At 38.3% G+C, this 19,274-nt stretch overlaps 1 protein-coding gene across 2 annotated transcripts in view; it reads right to left on the reverse strand.

Annotated features, from left to right (window-relative positions):
* Positions 1 to 3,020: 3,020 nt before the first annotated feature.
* Positions 3,021 to 19,274, reverse strand: part of susd1.S (sushi domain containing 1 S homeolog) — a 55,246-nt gene continuing 38,992 nt past the window's right edge. For both annotated transcript variants that reach the window (XM_041579980.1, XM_018239968.2), the window contains 4 exons: positions 13,428 to 13,461; positions 8,737 to 8,830; positions 6,526 to 6,578; positions 3,021 to 3,467 (listed from right to left, as the gene is read on the reverse strand). In XM_041579980.1, the coding sequence (XP_041435914.1) occupies positions 6,560 to 6,578; positions 8,737 to 8,830; positions 13,428 to 13,461 (147 nt within the window). In that variant the 3' untranslated portion in view covers positions 3,021 to 3,467; positions 6,526 to 6,559. The remainder of the gene's footprint in view (positions 3,468 to 6,525; positions 6,579 to 8,736; positions 8,831 to 13,427; positions 13,462 to 19,274) is intronic.

Raw genomic sequence — 19,274 nt, forward strand, 5'->3', positions numbered from 1 at the left:
GTGCACTGCCAATTTTTCTCTTTCTATAAGTTAATAAGTAATTGTATGCAGCTACCTGTTCCTTTTCTAGCACTGCAATCTGTTGTAGTGAACTACAACCATCTAGGTTCACCACAGTGTGCTTAAGTACATTTGAGCTGGAGACAAGATTTTCAGACAGTTGAACCGACCACATATTGTGCAGATGGCACTAACACATATTGGGATTTATACATGGTCATAAGCCAACCTTTTCCTTGGCTCACAGACAGATGGTTAAACCAATCCAATTGATTATTAAATGACCAGTTACCTCCTTGTGTGACCAACTTCAATGTGCAAATGAAATGTACAATCGTATTGATACATACAGTAGAAAGGTATTCTGAAACATTAAACAACACAAAAAGCTGCAACCTGGCAGCATAACCTACTCCAGGGACCTAAAAAGAGGCAAAATTAAGTTTTCCCCCTTCTATGCAGGACAGTACTTTATTTTCTTTAGCAGCCACTGGGTGACACTGCCTAGAGTTACACAGTCTGCTATCCATAAAATATCCCAAGATCCTTCTTAATTAAAGATTGTTACATAGTTAAGTTGGATTGAAAAAAGACCATCAAGTTCAACCAGTGTCGGACTGGGACACCAGAGGCCCACCCAAAAACCTTTGACCAGGGGCCCCACTCTCAGTATTATTATTATTCTTCCTCTCCTCACTCAACCTCTATTCTCCTAGTCTCTTTTCTTTACATACTATAATCTATTACTTGGTCTCTTTTTTCTCATAGAAATACGGAATAGCCATGAAATAGGCCAAATGTTTAGCAGCATGAGGGCCCACTGACACCTGGGTCCAGCAGAGTTTTCCTGGTATCCCTGTGGGCCAGTCCGACACTGCGTTCAACCCCTCCAAATGAAACCCAGGGCACATACCTAAACACATCCACTGAAACTATATATACCAATATGTATATTAATTGTAGATTTTAATATCACAATAGCCTTGGATATTATGCTTGTGCAAGAAATCATCCAAGCCCCTCTTAAAAGCATTCATAGAATCTGCCATCACAACATCACCCGGCAGTGCATTCCACAATGTTGCTTCAAATGAAAGTACTTTTCCTCTAGTCTAAAGGGGTGACCTCTAGTGCGGTGATCTTCTTTATCGAAAAATAGATCTCCCACTAGCGGTCTATAATGTCCTCTAATGTACTTGTAAAGAGTAATCTTGTCCCATCACAATCGTCTTTTCTCCAGCGAGAACAACACCAACCTTGACAGTCTACCCTCATAATTTGTCTTCCATCCCTCTAACCAGTTTAGTTGTACGTCTCTGCACTCTCTCCAGCTCATTTATATCCCTCTTAAGGGCTGGAGTCCAAAACTGCACTGCATACTCCAGATGAGGCCTCACCAGGGACCTATAAAGAGGCATAATTATGTTTTTATCCCTTGATTTAATGCCCTTTTTTATCATTCGTTTATTTGCTTTAGTAGCCACCTAATGACGCTGCCTGAAATTAGACAACTTGTTATCTACAAAAAAAAACTAGATCCTTCCTAATTAAGGAAACCCCCAACGCACTGCCATTTGTATAATGATTGTATAATACACATACAGTACCTCCCTACTGGGAAATCTATCCCAAATCCCATTCACCTATATGTTTCCTGACAAAATGAATTGCAAAGCTTTATATCTTAGTAGTCTGTGCAATGTTGCCTAAAGATAACCTGTTTTATATGTCAACATATGTTCTTTTGATGTATTTGTTTGTGTTTAATATTTCTGTAGATCCCTCCTTTATACTGGGGGCCATTTATGTGGTTACACAAATATTATTATAATTCATGTGGTGAAACAAATATTATGGTACAGGTTGTACCGGCTTCTGCAAGTTATTAAGATTTAATATCTGAAGTTCATATTACAAAGGATACCCCTTTTATCCATTCTTCTTTCTGTTCCTGGCAGCATGTACACTATTTGTATGTGTGGGGTAAGTAAACACATCAACATAATTTTCTGGCTATTTTGATCTGGAATTTTTTTTTTGTTATGGCAGTATATTAAAGGTACACTAATACCAACTATAATGAAGTTCAATTAATAATGCATAGAAAACAATTTAATATTGAGAATTCTACTGACCAAAAAATAATGGATGCAAGAGAATTCACCAGCAATTACCAGCACTATTTAAGGCATCTTGCTATCTTACATGCAGAGATTATTGTGTCCTTTTGGCTTCATTATATTGCGCTGTAACCAGACATTGTGGAAGGACATAGTAATTCAGAGCTAGAAAACTGTATTTAACTCTTCTAACTCCAGTTGCAGAGCAAAGAACATAGAGCCAGAAGTACGCAGATCAGGTGGGACTATTGGAGGATTATTTTGCATTTTAATGTAGTGCCCTGGAAAGCTGGGGAAAAGTTTTATTGAGCTACAGTGATTAAACATTAAATAAACATTGATATTTATTCAAAGGCACAGCATACCACCCGTTAAATGTGAGTGTAATGAATAGGCCTATACCTGTTATTTTATTTAGGAAAAATCATTTTTTTTATTATTTTTAATTTTAAAAGGGCAAACAGGGAAATTCAACTACTCCATATTTGGGCCTTGCGAGGTAAATAATTAGATTACTGGTTCACATAGCCCACCCCCATAATAGACACCTGTTAACAAAATAGTCATACAATGGGGGAAGGGAGGGTTTTCTGTGTAAAAAATAGTATAGATATTTGTGATTAAAACAAAAGGCAAAATGTATGTTGGGCACAAGTCCTATTGCATTTGTGTTGAATAAGGGATTATACTGCCCCTTTAACTGGTAACAGGAGTACTTGTTTGTGTTTCAATGAAACCAGAAAAGAAGCCGTAAGTGTTATTGAATAGCAGTATCTCAAACTGATAAACAATAAGTGATGTAATAAAATAACAACACATGTAAAGCTCAGTTTGATATAATCCTCTAGAAAACAGCAGTAAGAGATACTAGAGCTTAGTGCATATAGTAGATGACCATTGTTTCAAAAGAAATGTTTAATTCTACAGTCAGAAAGGGGGAGGGGGATACAAAATGACAATGGGGTTCGGATAGAAATAAGAAATAAATATAGACCAAACAATTGCTTAAATGACATGAACCCTTTTACTGTATCATGTGTCCAACTATCAGCTTAAAGCAAGCCTTTCAGATACATCAAATAGTGCAACATTATGTCTGTATCTTCAGTCTAGTTTGTAACTTATTACGGTCCTTTATGAAGCTTTTATCGCTCATTGGTGTCCATTAACTTTGCTGTTGATGATTCTTGTAGCGAAGAAATGTGTAGTCACACCCTCGCAGAAGAAAAATCACTCATACTCTCATGATCATGAAAAAAACAGTCTACGGTTGAGTAAGATATTCTTTTTAGTAGACACCCCCAGTATTCTGAGGAATGCATGTTGAACATGACACAACAAAGGCAGCTGTAGAAAGAAAGAAGTAAATATTTGCATTAATGTGCTGTACGGTATATAACTTGAAGACACAAAATACATTCCATTTTTTAAAATGTCCTGCATGAACCATGTCTCTTTCAAAGATGTCACCTTAAAGCTCCAACAGAGATCTCTTCTCCTATTGTATTGGCATATATTTATGTATAATACGATGTCCTATATTCTACAGCACAATACTTACATAGTTACCTTGTAGCTCAGTTTAAAAATAATCCATCATGTTGTGCCAGTTGCTTAGAAAATTCCTACCCAACTAATATTTGATGCATAGGAAAGGGAAAACCCTAGAGCTGTTTCCAATTTGGCCGAGAAGGGAAAAACTTCCTTCTTGACTCCACAAGACCAGTCCTTAGTCTACAATGTTATATATAAATATCAGTACAGGTATGGGATCTGTTATCCGGAAACCCATTATCCAGAAAGCTCAGAAATACGAAAAAGCTGTCTCCTATAGACTCCATTATAGTGAAATAATCCAAATTTTAAAAAATGACTTTCTTTTTCTCTGTAATAATAAAATTGTAGCTTGTACTTGATCCAAACTAAGATATAATGAATCCTTATTGGGTACATTAAATACTTTCATGATTTTCTATTAGACTTAAGGAATGAAGATCCAAATTATGGAAAGATCCATTATTCAGAAAACCCCAGGTCCCGAGCATTCTGGATAACAGGTCACACACCTGTACATGCAGAATGCTTTTGTACTCACTTGCTAAAAAAGCCATCCAACCCTATCATAAAACTTTAACTGATTCTGCAATTACAGCCACTTCTTGGGAGATCATTCCATAACATAACTGCTCTCACTGTAAATGTATTTTTGCACCATAAGATAAACCATGTTGAACCCCATAAAGGAAGGAACACTAGAGGCCCAAATTATAAAAATTCGAATTTGTGTAATGTTAGAGGTTCTTTCTACTTCAAATAAACTCAAATTTTCAAAAAGTTTGATTATTTGCTTATTAACTGAAAAATCAGAATATAAATAATTCATCTTATCTCAGGAGCTCTAGTAAGAAATCACTGAGCTTATAAGTGCCAGCCAATTAACATACACATGTAAATAATTCCCTGTTTTAAAGGCTGAATGGCAGATAAAATGGCTAGGGGCAGATATTTCAAGGGTCGAATTTCAAAGTAAAAAATACTTTGAAATTCGACCATCTAATTAAAATACTTTGACTTCGAATATCGAAGTCGAAGGATTTTTTACCAAATTTGGCAATCGAACAACCGAAGTAAAATCGTTCGATCGTACGATTAGATCGTTCGAATCGAACCATTCAAACTATTTCAGCGATCGATCAAAGGATTTTCCTTTGACCTCTAAAGACTTAGAAAACTGCTCTATAAGGTCCCCATATGCTAACATAGCACTTTTGGCAGGTTTAATTTGGAGAAGTATTGAAGTCGAATTTTTTAAAGAGACAGTACTTCGATTATCGAATGGTCGAATATTCGAATGATTTTTAATTTGAATCGAAGTCGAAGTAAATTTGAAGTCGTAGTATCCTATTCGATGGTCGAAGTTTCCAAAAAATTACTTCAAAAATTAACTTCAATTCACTTTGACCCTTGATAAATCTGCCCCTTAAACCTATTTCTCTAAAATCATTAATGCATTGTAATTTAGATCCAAATATATAAAGTATGAATCAAAAAAACTTTGCGCTAAAAAATCCAAAAACCTCAAAATAGGAAGAGCACAGCCTCCATTGACTTCTATAGGACCTTGACTACTTTTACTTACTGTGGTTTTATATCACATTTTTTCTTGGTACACATACTTTATAAATCTCACATTTCTAGAGATTTTAAATAATTTAAAAATAATTCTTAAAACTTTGTTAAAAACACATTTTTAAAAAATCAATTTGTGAGAAACATAGAAATTCAATGCTGTAACTTGATTTCATCAAGTGATATCCAGTGAAGAAATTGAAAAATTGAAAAAGAAAAATTGCGTTACATTGGCTTAAATCTCCTTGCAATAATTTTTTTACAAAGCATTTTTCAAACCCTACAAAGCTTCAGTTTTACTCAAGAAGGAAAGTCATACAACGTGTGTATAGTTTTCTAACTCTACAACTGGCCATTATAATGTCTATGACTAAAGACATTCTTGTTTATTTCTAGGTAAACGGGGAAACCTTGTAAATGAATAATGCTACACTACTAGTGCTGAACTAGTGCTACTAGTGCAAATACAACTGGAAAATTATACAAAAGGGGTTGTTTAATCAGTGTATTAATTTGATACTAGTGTTTTTTTGTATCACTTTGCTGATAGAGATTAGCTAAATACCTTTCTCAAACTAACTTATGTTCTCGCTAATGCATTGTAATTCAAGAATGGGAAAGGGTAACAGAGGACACAGCACAGTATTGTGTATATACCATTAAGCATGCTGAACATTTTAAGTCCTACAAAAATAAGCTAACGTAACTTTCAAATAACCGAGAGTGTGATTGTCAGGCTCTCGCCCACTATGGCACCTGTTGTGTGTTCATGAAGATAAGCAAAGTTAGTGTTCATTTGTAGGGCATAATCAGAAAAGAGCAAATAGTGTGATATTATACATCTTAGACCAATGTCTCATGTAACTACTGATACAAAAAAATAACCTTGAATGCTGTACAAAATGAATGAGAAAATAGTACATGGATATATTGCTTATGTTTTCTGCAGGTAAGCGACCTGGTACTTTTCAGTAAAATTACCCCTTTTAAAGGGCAGGCTTATGTTATTTGTATTGCATATTTTTAAAATCGAAATTCAACAAATTTTAATTTATTTTAATCATAAATAGTTCATAACTCCATTAACTCCAAAGGACTGGAAGAGCCCAATCTGGCCCACAACTCATGTGACCAACTGATCTGGCACCCCAGACAAAGCACAAGACCCTAGACAGAGCAAAGGACCTTTGTGTGTAATAGCAGCTCAGTCAGCAATCAATATGCTTGTTTCTGTTATACTGTACATAATACTGTATAACATTGGAGTAATACTTACAGTCTTACAGTGTCCATATATGAAAAATTCCCTCTTATCTCCTCTTGCAGCACCTGCAATTAGTAACAAAAGTGTTATTCATTCTGAGTACATAAGCGTAGGCATGGATGTGCTTCTGTGCTTATGTTTGTAACTGTGCATTCAATATGTGTGTATACGCATTTGTGTGTTTACACATAAGTGGGAAACATATATGATAGGAATTTCCATAACTATAGAAATTTAGTTCATCATTCATAGATTAAGATGCATCGGTTGTTTGCAGTAATTTGCAGTTCAACAAAAGGAAGAGGGGCACAGATTGGACAACACTGATGTACTGTATATACAGGTATGGTATCTGTCATCCAGAAAGCTCCATATGAAAGGAAGACCACCTCCTATAGACTTCATTTTAATAAAATAATTCATATTTTCAAAAATTAATTCCTTTTTCTCTGTAATAATAAAACAGTAACTTGTTCTTGATCCCAGTTAAAATATAAGTAGTCCTTACTGGAGGCAAAACAATCCTATTGGATTAATTTAACATTTAAAATATTTTTATCAGACTTAAATATGTGATCCAAATTATGCAAAGACCCTTATTCGGAAAACACCAGGTCCTGAGTAATTAGGATAACAGGTCCATACAAGCATCTATACATGTAATGTATATTGTGCTGATGCAGGGGTCAGACTGGGCCAGCGGGACACCAAGAAAAAACAGGGTGGGTCACTGTTCCTCGTGGGCTTCACCAGCCAAGACCTACTCCCCCCGGCCACTGAACTCCCGGACCTTCCCCCAATTATTATCACAACATTATTTATATATGTGATATAACAGTGGTGTACATCCTTTTTTATATCCAAGTTTCAATGAGTCATGTGACACAAGTGACATCAAGCTCACCGATTACATTTTACAGGTTATTCATGGTTTCTGTGTATTATGTAAACAAAATGGTTTCAAATTATAATATATGTTTACCCCCAAGAGGGGGGGGGGGACGTCTCTACGTACTAGCCTACAAAGTACCACAATAGTGTATCTGAAAATGGACTTTAGCATGTCAGATATTCTATATAAAATAAGCAACACTCATATATGTTTATATGTTTGAGTAGTAGAAAGTACATTTAAATTCTAACACCACATTTTTAGCACCATATATAGCAAAGCATGCAGAATTGTACAGTACTTAAATTATTTCATGCACTGCTGTACAGAGAATAATCAAGCTTAGTGAAGTGTGCACAGAGTCCTGGAAATAATTTCTTACTCTTTTATTAGATACCTTTAGCAGTTATTTGCATTTCAGCAGTAGCTGTGCTGGCTCCAACCAACACTTTACTTTCCTACTGGCTCCAGTGTACAGTAGGAATAAGTAGCTAGGATGCTATATTTATATGTGCTATGCTGTAGATAGAATTTTTAATGCAGTTGCCAACAGAATCTTTATTCTTTAAATACCCCGTGTATGTGGGGTGTTTTCTCTTGTGGCTGAAATATGTCTGCAGAGATAACAACCCATGTGCCATTAACCATAAAGTTCTGGACCTGATATGGTAAATAAATTATGCTCAGTATCCATGGAATGTGAAATTCTTCTTCTAGCAACAGCCAAAGGTGTTTCAGAGGCATACCATCTTCAGATAATTCTTCAAGCCACCTCCATTATTCTAAAAGTTTTGTTTAAGAGTTTTCTTCAGAGATTAAATTGTGCACATGTACTTTTTGATACAATATCATTGCTGATATTTTAAAATTAATTATTTTGTTTGCCCTATCCAATTACTGCACTTTCTTTTCCCTTCATTTTTAATCGTGTCACCTCTGCCCAGATTTTGGAGAGCAGTTTTGCCAAACCTGGAAAGACTTTGACTTGGTGTTAAATTATAATAGGTTTGGGGTTGTATTTTTAACAAGATAACAGAAGTAGTTACTTTAGATTTATTTTCAGTGTAACTTGAACTCCTTCAGCTAGATAGCCTTTAGATTAAATGGTAAAACTCTCTACTTTATGATTGTGTTATTTCCTTCTTAAAAAGACAAAAGCAAGTTGGTGTTAAACTGTTATATAGGACGAAGGGGCCAAAAGAGAAAAATGAAATAGTACAGTCTGGAACATTGATATAAAGTGATAGCAAGATGATACCTGAACCTATTGTTGGTATAAACCCTACATACTGTATTGTCCATTTTTAAAAATATAGATATAATACACATACCTTGCTGCTGAGTAAGAAAAAAATACAATAAAACACACAAATGCAACTGATCCCGGTAAGACTATATTCATATTATTCCTTAGAGGTGTATAACCTGAAATAAAGGGGACAAATCAAAGATTAATACATACAAAAATGTTACACCACTATAAAATGCATTGCTCTGTAAAGCAGAATGTCAGACCTATAGTAAGAGGGGCCTAACTCTGTGTCAAGTTAGAAGAGAACCACAGTTGACAGCCAGCTACTGTATGAGACACATTATCTGATGGACCAGATTCAGCATTTGGCACAAAATGGTTTACAAAAGATTATTTTATGTATCTGAAGAGTCATCCGAGAATTAGATATGCTCAGCAAAATCAACAACCATTATCCACTTAATTTCCCTGCAAAGGCGCTCTGGGATGCAACTGTAATTGTATCTACTCGGTCAGCATGATAACTTTATTGTCTGAATAATACATGATAGTTTGATTGAGTTTGAACCCCGCAGGCATTTCTGGTAACAACAAAGCACCGTTATTGCTTGTTTACATGTTCAAATATTAACAAGCTTGGAAATGTAAGTAGAACTACAATTCCAATGTAAGAATCTGGGAATAAGGGGAAGGGCACACGGGCAGATTAGTCGCCCCGGCAACAAATCGCCTATTCTTCAGGGTAGGGATGCACCGAACTCACTATTTTGGATTTGGCCGAATACCGAACCGAATCCGAATCATTATTTGCATATGCCGATTAGGGGTGGGAAAGGAAAAAGTGGAAAATAAATTTTGATTTACTTCCTTGATTTGTAACAAAAAGTCACTTGAAATCCCGCCTCCCCACAATTTGCATATGCAAATTAAGATTCGGATTCGGCCAAGCACATGGGTTCGGCTGAATCCTGCTGAAAAAGGCCAAATCTTGGCCGAATCCTGGATTTGGTGCATCCCTACTTCAGGACGACAATCTCCCCGAACTGCCTTCCCCTACCTTCCTGACGGCCATAATGAAAAATCGCAACCGGGATGGCACTCGCGGGGCTTCGTTTTCCAAAGTTGCCCGAAGTTGCCTCACAAGGAAACTTCGGGCGACTTCAGAAAACGAAGTGCCGCGAGTGCCATCCCGCTGTCGATTTTTCATTATAGCCGTCGGGAAAGTAGGGGAAGGCAGTTCGGGGAGATTGTCGCCCCAAAGAAGAGGAGATTTATCGCTGAGGCGACTAATCTCCCCGAATCTGCCTGTGTGCCCTTCCCCTAAAGGTAAGGAAGAGCCAGTACAGAGGACTCTATTACCACAATAAATAGACTGCTTAAAATCATAGACGTTAAAGTGAAGTACTTCTGATAATCTTGCTCACCTGCTGCAGTCATACTCGAATGAGGACATTTCACAACATTTCACAACAATTTACCTGCTAGTAACAACAATAGTAAATGGGAAATCCGCTTCCCACATCTTCTCATTATTTTTCCTAATTTTACTTGCAGCAGGGGATGTCTCTCCAAACCTGTTTTCCTGCCCCTTTGCTCAAATCTTCTTGTTTATCTAATCTCTCTAACCTGATTCAGATTCCAATTCTTTCTGTCTGTGCCCTTCTCAACATCTGCTCTTTAACTAACAATCCACATTTATCCTTGATCATTTTTGCTCTAAATCATGCAGTCTCCTTGCACTAAGGGAAACCTAGCTCTCATAGAATGAAACCGCCATTGAGGCTGCATTTCTCATATGGTCTCTCTTTCTCTCACACACCCCAAACTATTGGACATTGTGTGGGAGTTGGAATTCTCCTCCCTTCTTGCTGTCGGTTCTAACCTATTCCTATTCCTCCCGACTTCTCATTCAACTCTTTTGTGGTGCACGCCCTTCATATCTTCACCCCTCTTTCTGTATGGGGACCTGTCTTTTTCAGACTCCTATCAGCCTCCTCCTCTGCTACCTTCCTTTCTGACTGCAACACCTGGCTCTCTTTCTTCCTCTGTACTGACATCCCTGCAATCATCCTTAGGGATTTTAACTTCCATATCGATGATGTTTCACAACCCTGGCCCTGTCATCTTTTTGCCCTACAAACTCCTCATTATAAACTTCAAAGCCCTTCACTTCTCTGCACCTAACTACATGTCATCTCTTGTCTCTCTATATGCTCCTGGCCAAATCCAGCACTCCTCTCAGAGCACTCATCCACTCCTCTCAGTTGCACCCCTTACTGCTACTGCTGTTTCCTGCATCACACCCTTCTGTCTTGCTGCTCCTTATATTTAGAATGGCATTCCTGAATTTCTCTGAAGAGAATACTCCCTCATTGTTTTCAGAACTATACCCGAAGACTAGTTTTTGGAGCACTTGCATAACACCTGGGAACTGGCATTTATATGTGTCACCCACTGTAATACCTACAGCACTTAAAATTCTTTTGATCTGTGTCTGTACGTTACCCTCCCATTTGGACTGTTAGCTCTACTGGGCAGGGACCTCCATCCTTTTGTCTCCTTGACAATAAGCACTTAATTTGTATTGTCACTATACTGTGTATTGCATTTTTGTACTTGTTTGAACTTTTGTACTTATTATTGCAATCACCTCTTGTTTGTTTTACTAATTTATTGTTCTGCTGTGCAGTGATTTGCCCTCAAAGTGCTATAAAATAAAAATACACATACATACATACAAGGGAATTATCCAATTGCATTCACAGACTACACTGATTTATGACGATTATAGAATATGGTTAAATTGAGTTATCAGGCTGATACAGAGTGTATAATAGAACAGGGCCCTGCAATGAAGTACAGGGATGGGAAATGTTATCCAGAAAGCTCCAATTTACAGAAAGGTTGTCTCCCATAGACTCCATTGTATCCAAATAGTCCAAATATTTAATGATTTCCTTTTTCTCTGTAATAATGAAAAATTACCTTGTAGTTGATTGAAACTAAGATATAATTAATCCGTGTTTGATGATTACATCATTTTCTAATAGACTTATGGTATGAAGATCCAAATTGCGAAAAGATCCATTATCTGGAAAACCCTAGTTCTCGATTATTCTGGATAACTGGTCCCATACCTGTATATGTATATAATACCAAGGAGTGCAATACATTTTTCTTATTTTATGATTTCAGAAGGCAGTCTATGTTATAAGAATGAAAAGATCTGTAGACTAAGATATAATTAATCCGTGTTTGATGATTACATAATTTTCTAATAGACTTATGGTATGAAGATCCAAATTACGAAAAGATCCGTTATCTGGAAAACCCTAGTTCTCGATTATTCTGGATAACTGGTCCCATACCTGTATATGTAAATAATACCAAGGAGTGCAATACATTTTCCTTGTTTTATGATTGTTTTATGATTTCAGAAGATCTGTAGGTCCTTAAAAGACTCTGGGTTTTGTGTGCAGTTTGATATTTAGCTTTGTTGTCAGTTCTGGATCTGCTCCAAACACTTGCCTATAATACTCCCTAGATCTTTTTTTTACTATCAGTGGCAGTCTTTTAAATTTAAACAGAAAGAAAATTGATTGAGTAGAGATCTACAATAATATGGGGCATATTTATCAAAGAATGAAACCTGCGTTCTCCAGAGAGGGAAATTTCATAGATTTATATTCACTTGCGCAGGGCTGGATTTGTCCTCCACACGCCCGGAGGCAGGTTTCCTCCGTCGCCCCCTCCCCTCGGATCGCGCCCATTCGCAACTGTTTTGTCCACAGCCAGAGCACTGGGACAGGACGCAGAGTCCCTAGTGCTCCGGCTCGGCATAAATTTAAGTGCGGCTGGGTGGCATGCAGCCCCTGAGCTTCTGCCGCCCTAGGCCCCGGCCTATGCAGCGAAGGCCTGCACTTGTGCAGGATTCTTAGGGGAATATTTATTAACAGGCGAAACAGAGCAGACTGTACTTTTACCCGTAGATAAATATGGACTAAACCCTATACAAGTAAATAGAGCGTTAGGTAGTTTCTCTTGTCATATTTGAAGAACAAAGAATATTATAGTACCACTGTGCCATCACTTACTGAATATACTATATAATTCACCTGTAGTTGCAGCTATGATGCAGCTGGATGGGCATGTGAGTTGTATAAAAACAGTGCTAGCAACGTCAGAGTGGCACCTTAGTGACCCAGCCTTAAAGAGCACCTGTTAAGATAAAATATTTTGCACCACCAAACTGCACTATGGTTGGGGGTACCAGTAGTTTTTTTTAAAATTGCTAAGACACTCGCACAAGGAGCTCCCAGTTGGAGCACAAGCATAATGAACCAATGCTGCAACTTACTTATTATACACATGTGCTCTGTACGACATGGTCGCTCGCATTGGGAGCTCTCTCCTGGTGCGACTGTCCTAGTGCTTTTAAAAAAAAATGTTACCCCCAACCGGAGTGCAGGCTCTCTTAAACTTCATCTTTGGTGGGCTAAAATATTTTAGGGCAACAGGTGCCTGTTAAGGATATTGGTCCAGATTTAATGTTATGGTGAAAACATATGGACAAAGTTTAATTTGAGTCGCAAAAACATTTCTCCTAATTCAGGTCCACTTTTTAAACATAGACTTTTCCTGCATTCTCATGTGAGTTTTTCCTCAATGAATTGCATTTGAATCCATGGGAAAATCTAGAACTGAATTTGGCTTTTCTCATTAAATTGAATCTGGTCTATTATGCTAGATGTTACAGCATATAGTGCTCACCTTTAATTTCTGCTACAAAGATACACACTGGTACCTGCATGTAGAAGAGAAAAGAAGACATATGAGTACAAGGATACACACAATAACATGTAAGTTGTAAGATGCATCGAACATTTGCGGGGTTGGGATTGTATCACTTCCAGTACTTGGTTAAAAAAATGTAGTTTATGTGTGATTCTTTTGTAATAAGTCTGCTGTTCCTATTGATGCAACCCACTGTGGGAACCTTGGCATTACCTCTACATTCAAGGTGTTAGTAGCTCCAGGGTTCAATAGAGTTTAATTCTCTCAATATGCGCACACTTCAGCAGAAGAGGCAGGGCAGATGCAGTGGTGCTTAGTGCAAATATACCACCCTGAATTCACACAATGAATTTGGAAGCAAGTATTTTAAATAAATGGTGTCAATAAGAGCAACATTCACATGTATTTTAGCACAACTTCACTTGTGGCTGCAATCGTTAATGAGCCTAAGGAGTTGTTATGGATTGCAGTTCCCAGTTCTACTGCAACTGAGTAAAAACAGAGACATATTAACACTTATGTAATAATTATTATATATTAGAGACTTATGGGGTTATCTAATAAAAGGCAAACAGTTTGCCCAGGAGCATTAACCCATAAGAACCAATAAGATACTTGCATTTAAACAGGTGACTAGTAAATTCTACCTGCTTACTGGTTGCTAAGGTTAACTGCTCTGGGCAAACTTTATGCCTTTTATTAGATAACCTCATAAATCTTGAATAAAAGCACAGGTCACGTCCTATTCTTATGACACTTGGAAATATTTGCATTACTACCTTATGGCGGGGCCCCTCCCTCTTCCGGTGGCCTGGCGTGCACAGAAACCAGCACCACCAAGTACATGCTTTCCCCACAAGTTAGTGATGCTTGCTTTTTAGGTATGTAAGAGTGGCTGTGGAGTGGGGACAGGAGTGGGCGGTTGCTGAGGAGCAGAGATAGTAGTGGAGCTGGCAGCTCTACAACTATAGAGAAAGCAGACCCTGGGGCCAAGGCCCCTCTGCAACCAAGGTGTCTGCTTTCTCCATACTTAGACCACTGTTTGCCAAAAAACCCTAACCAGGACTGTTCTCACCTTGTTGCAACTCAAATGTACTTGCTGCAGCCAAATACAATGAACAATTTCCATCCCCCTGCTTCAGTTCAGCAACTCTCAGGATATAATTACCAAAAACAGAATCCTATTTTTGCCCCAATCTACCCAGCCTTACCTTATATCTGGCTCCCAATCCACCCCAACCTACCCATTTATAGGTACTAGACTCCTTTAGCAACCTGCGTAGAAGGACTGTCCTGGTAAAGATTTGTTTCTCTTTTTTTCTACTTTAACTAGTTCTAAAACAGGTATGAGCTTAGCTAATGTCACATGAGTCAGTTTCACTTGAAACTGGGTGTGCCACTTCACATAGAAATTGCCTAACACAGAACTTACAGGCTTTTCATTTCTCTAACTCTGAGTGAGTCAGTGACTTTAAGGGGGGGGGTCACACAGGCCCGGATTTGTGGAAAGGCCACCTAGGCCCGGGCCTACGGTGGCAGGATTTTAGGGGGGCGGCATGCTGCCCAACCACACCCACATTGGTTCAAAAACACTGGGGATGTGCTGGAGATACAATATTTTTTTACATTTCCCATGCGCCAATCCCCATTGCTCCTGTCCCCCTGGAGGGGAGAAGGGCGACGAACGGCAGTGGGCCTAGGGGCACCCAATATGTAAATCCGGCCCTGGGGTCACATGGGACATAACTGTTCAGTGAGGTTGTAATTGATCCTCAGCATTCAGCTCAGATTAAAAAGCAACAGTTATGACCTATGTGCCCATTGGTTACTGCCTGGTAACCAATCAGTGGAAACCAAGAGAGCTGAAAAGCAGGAAGTAGTGTTCTGGCTATTATGTTAGACTTCCAGTCACTCCAAACTTTACAGATTACATTTTTGGCTAACTAATTATATTAGAAACATTTTTTATTTTGCACAGCCTATCTGTTTACCCAGTTTTTATTTTTACACAGAACAATTCCTTTGTGGTAGGAGAAGCCAGAGGATGACATGAGGACATAAAGAGACAGTGGGGGTCATTCACAACAGTGGCGGAACTACCGGGGGAGCAGGGGGTGCAATTGGGCCAGGGCCTGCACCCCCTCAGGGCCCCTGGCAGCTCACAGCCAGATTTCGGGGCTCAGCCAGATGGGGCCGCGTTATCCACAGTGCACTCCGGTGGCGCGCGTGACGTCACCGACGGCGCACACTTGCAGTGCCAATTTTCATCCCGGCTTTGGCAGGCAGGGTCGGACTGGCCTGCTGGGGGGCTCCACTGGGTGCAGACTTGGTGATGACTTCTGACAGAAGACATGGGTTGCATTTGTTATTTATATATTTGCACCCACCCTGCATCTCTGGTGACAACATTGCTTTTATACAGATCAGCAAGGTTCAGTGGGTTGGGTCAGGTATGGGTTGGATTAGGGTGGGTTAGAGTTTTTTGCAGATCAAAGGGCTTGGTTAATGTGTCTCTTTTTTGTGTTGCAAAGCCTGCATTTTTTTCACATAGAGAAATTATAGGGGGATAAGCAAACATTTTCTTTCTTTTAAAATTCTTTTTATTAAGTTTTCAATAAAATACAATGACTTAATAAGCAAACATTTTCACTGCTGGATAAAATGTAAATTTCACCATAAAACTGTACTAGGTGAAAAAGTTTGTTGGTCCCAAGTAAAAAGCAAAAAGTATAGTTATTCAAAAACTATTGTTCAGGAAGGAAATGTTTATTTTACCTGAGGGAAAACATTGGGGGATTGGGTAGAGGAAGATAAGTAATTCAAAATTACGAGGAAAGAAAAAAGGTAAAGAAAAGCCAGTGGGTGGAAAAGAAAAAACAAAGCAGAGAATAGCTGTATATCTTGTAAGATGAAATGGACCAAATGCAAGGGCACAGAGTGAAGATACAGGAAAGACTTGACAATACTGTAAATCTCAGAAACTATGTACAGTATATGTCTAACATTTATTGTTGTTGCTCCATCACCGTATTTCCTATGGAAATCCGTGGCGATGGGTGGGGGGGGGTTTAAAAAAAAAACAAAAAATGTAAAAAATAGGCACCCCCGAGGACCACCCCCAAAATCGTGCTGCGCTAGGCACAGGCCCTTGGGGGTCTTACTATTAATACGCCCCTGCCTGGCCTGTAATCCATGGCAACCATTCAGATAATTGCTTTCAGTATTCAACCTGCAGCAGGCTGAACATTTTTAAAAAAGTTTTATAAACGAACGGCAGTATGAAGAGCAGAGCTGGACATGGGGTGGGCAGAAGAGGCATGTGCCTTGGGTGCAGTGGTGGAGAGAAGCCTCAACCAAGTTCTGGCCCTTCTGTGCTTAATGTCAGTGCATCAATGAGCTTTGTTATAGAGCATGGCAAGAAGAGGGGGGTGAGTGGGGGGATAAGTGGGGTGAAGGGTTTGACCAGTGCGGGGGGAGGTGTGTGCTGGGGGAGGGGGTGTGCATTGGGAGAACTTAGCTTCAGGGCCGGATTTGAGGAAGCGGCTCCCGAGGCCGCAAGAAAACAACTGAAAAGTGTTGGCAGGTGGCACAACCCCTTTGAACTAAATAGCACACTCAAAATATAAAATAATAATGATAATGTAATATACGCACCAAAAAAGGAGCATTAATGAAAGATAAATATTCTTCTGTGTTGTCAGATTTAAACAAAGATTTTTATATTGGGAGACATCAAGTGACTTGCTCCTTTTTCCACAGCAATAGGATAAATTCCAGTAAAAATGAATTTCTTATTAAATCAATTAAAACACAAGACATTCTTATTATAATTGAGAAACTGATAAATTAAACAATGCTGGAATAATTTCGAATTGTAGACGCTTGGGCTGCACACTTGCACTTGCACGTGCATTAATGACTTTCTGTTTTAGTTCTGAATGTACCATTTTGATATATTATCATTGCATTTTGTATAAATTCTATTTGTTCAAATAAAAGCAAAACCAAATATTTACATGTCGACTAAACAATCACTTCTGTGCACTTGTTTCCTCTGTACATGTAAAAGCCACATTTCCTATGGGGACTTTGTATCGCCATTAAACATTAATTGTTAATGAGCCTAAAATGTTTACTAAAAGCAACTTTAACCATCAAGCCAGATGTGCTTGGGAGAGGCAATTTTAAGATAAAACACCATTAAGTAGAATATTAAAAAGTATGTGATATCAGCAGCTTGCAAATGATAAATTTAGTATTTTTGCATTTTAGCATTACAAAGTGAGGGTTATTGCCAATGCTTGTATCTGTATCTCAATTCCAGGGGTCACATTTACTGAAGGGCGAAGTGACTAACGCTGGCGATGATTCGCCAGTGTGACATAATTTCGTTACTTCGCCAGTTTACTAACGGGTGCAGGCGTCACTTCGTTAGTGAAGGCAATAGACTCTAGCGTTGCTTCTCACTGACTCTAGCGTTGCTTTTCGCTCTGGCGAATGGACGTAACTCCGCAAATTCACTAAGATGTGGGTTTTACTGAACATTACCTCTTTCGCCAGACTTGCCTTCGCCACCTCAGATCAGTCTAAGTGCAATAAAGTGCATAGGACTTCCTCAATCTTTAGTGGAAAATTTTTCTAAGTCTCAAAAAAGCGCTGGCGTCTTTTCCTTTAAATAGCCTAAAATTGTTTTTTGGGTAACCGGGTTCCCCCGTACATTTTCTAACATATGGAACACAAACTATACAGTGGGCACATGTGTAGGGCATTATAACAACTATATTTTCTTTTTTAAGGTTCCCTGGACTTGTGTAATGTAATGTATTTGCTGCAGCATATACGCCCATGTAACTTTAGAAGTTCCTGCCGTATGCAAATTAGCCTGAGCGAAGACCCTTTATGAAGTAGTGCTAGGTATAATTGACCGCTAGCTCATGTTCGCTTTGATTGCCGACATAACGCTAGCGAAAATTCACCAGCGTTCGGTGCCCTGGACGCAACTTCGCATTTTTGTATATAAGCGTTGTCTGAGCAAATTGAGGCCTGGCGAAGTGTAGCGATGTGTGCGAAGCCGTCGCTGGCGAATTTTCACAAGTTAGTAAATTTCCCCCTGTAAGTTCCATTTTTAGCAAATAATTCTATATTTTAAACATTATTTCCTTTTTCCTCTGTAAATAATAAATAAATAATAAGCATCATTATTACATATTGGTGGCAAAGCAATCCTATTGAGTTTATTTTATGTTTAAAGGATTTTTAACATTTTAGTATGCAGATTCATATTATGGAAAGATTCCTGATCCAGAAAATGCCTAAACGGCCTCATGCCGAAATTTGCCTAAGTCTAATGCCTAATGCAGAAGCATGCATAATACATGCATAAGTCAATCCTGAGACAAATGTAGTTGTGGTAGATGCGGTATCATGTATATATCACATAATAGAATATACAGTATATTTACCAATAGAGAATGTTTAGGGTAATTGTCTAAATTTAAGATGGGCAAACTGGATTGCATTTCATAAGAAATGTATTTATTACACGGTTAATAATGTTATAGAAGGTTGTTTCATGTGTTCTTCTCCTAAAACAGACCCTATAGCAAATTCACTTTAGGGATGCTAAATATTAGTTGACTTTTCTTCTACGATATATTGAAAATGCTCATTAATTAGGACCTCACTGGGCCCACTACTGACAAATGTAGGTATGTAGTGAGATCTCCCAAAAAAGTCAAACAAAAATCAATCAAAAGTACAAAATTATTTATTAGGACATAAGGAAGGAGCCTAACGTGTTTCGTGTCTATTGGGGTACTTACT

Source organism: Xenopus laevis, chromosome 1S, assembly GCF_017654675.1.
Source record: "Xenopus laevis strain J_2021 chromosome 1S, Xenopus_laevis_v10.1, whole genome shotgun sequence".
NCBI classification, from domain to species: Eukaryota; Metazoa; Chordata; class Amphibia; order Anura; family Pipidae; genus Xenopus; species Xenopus laevis.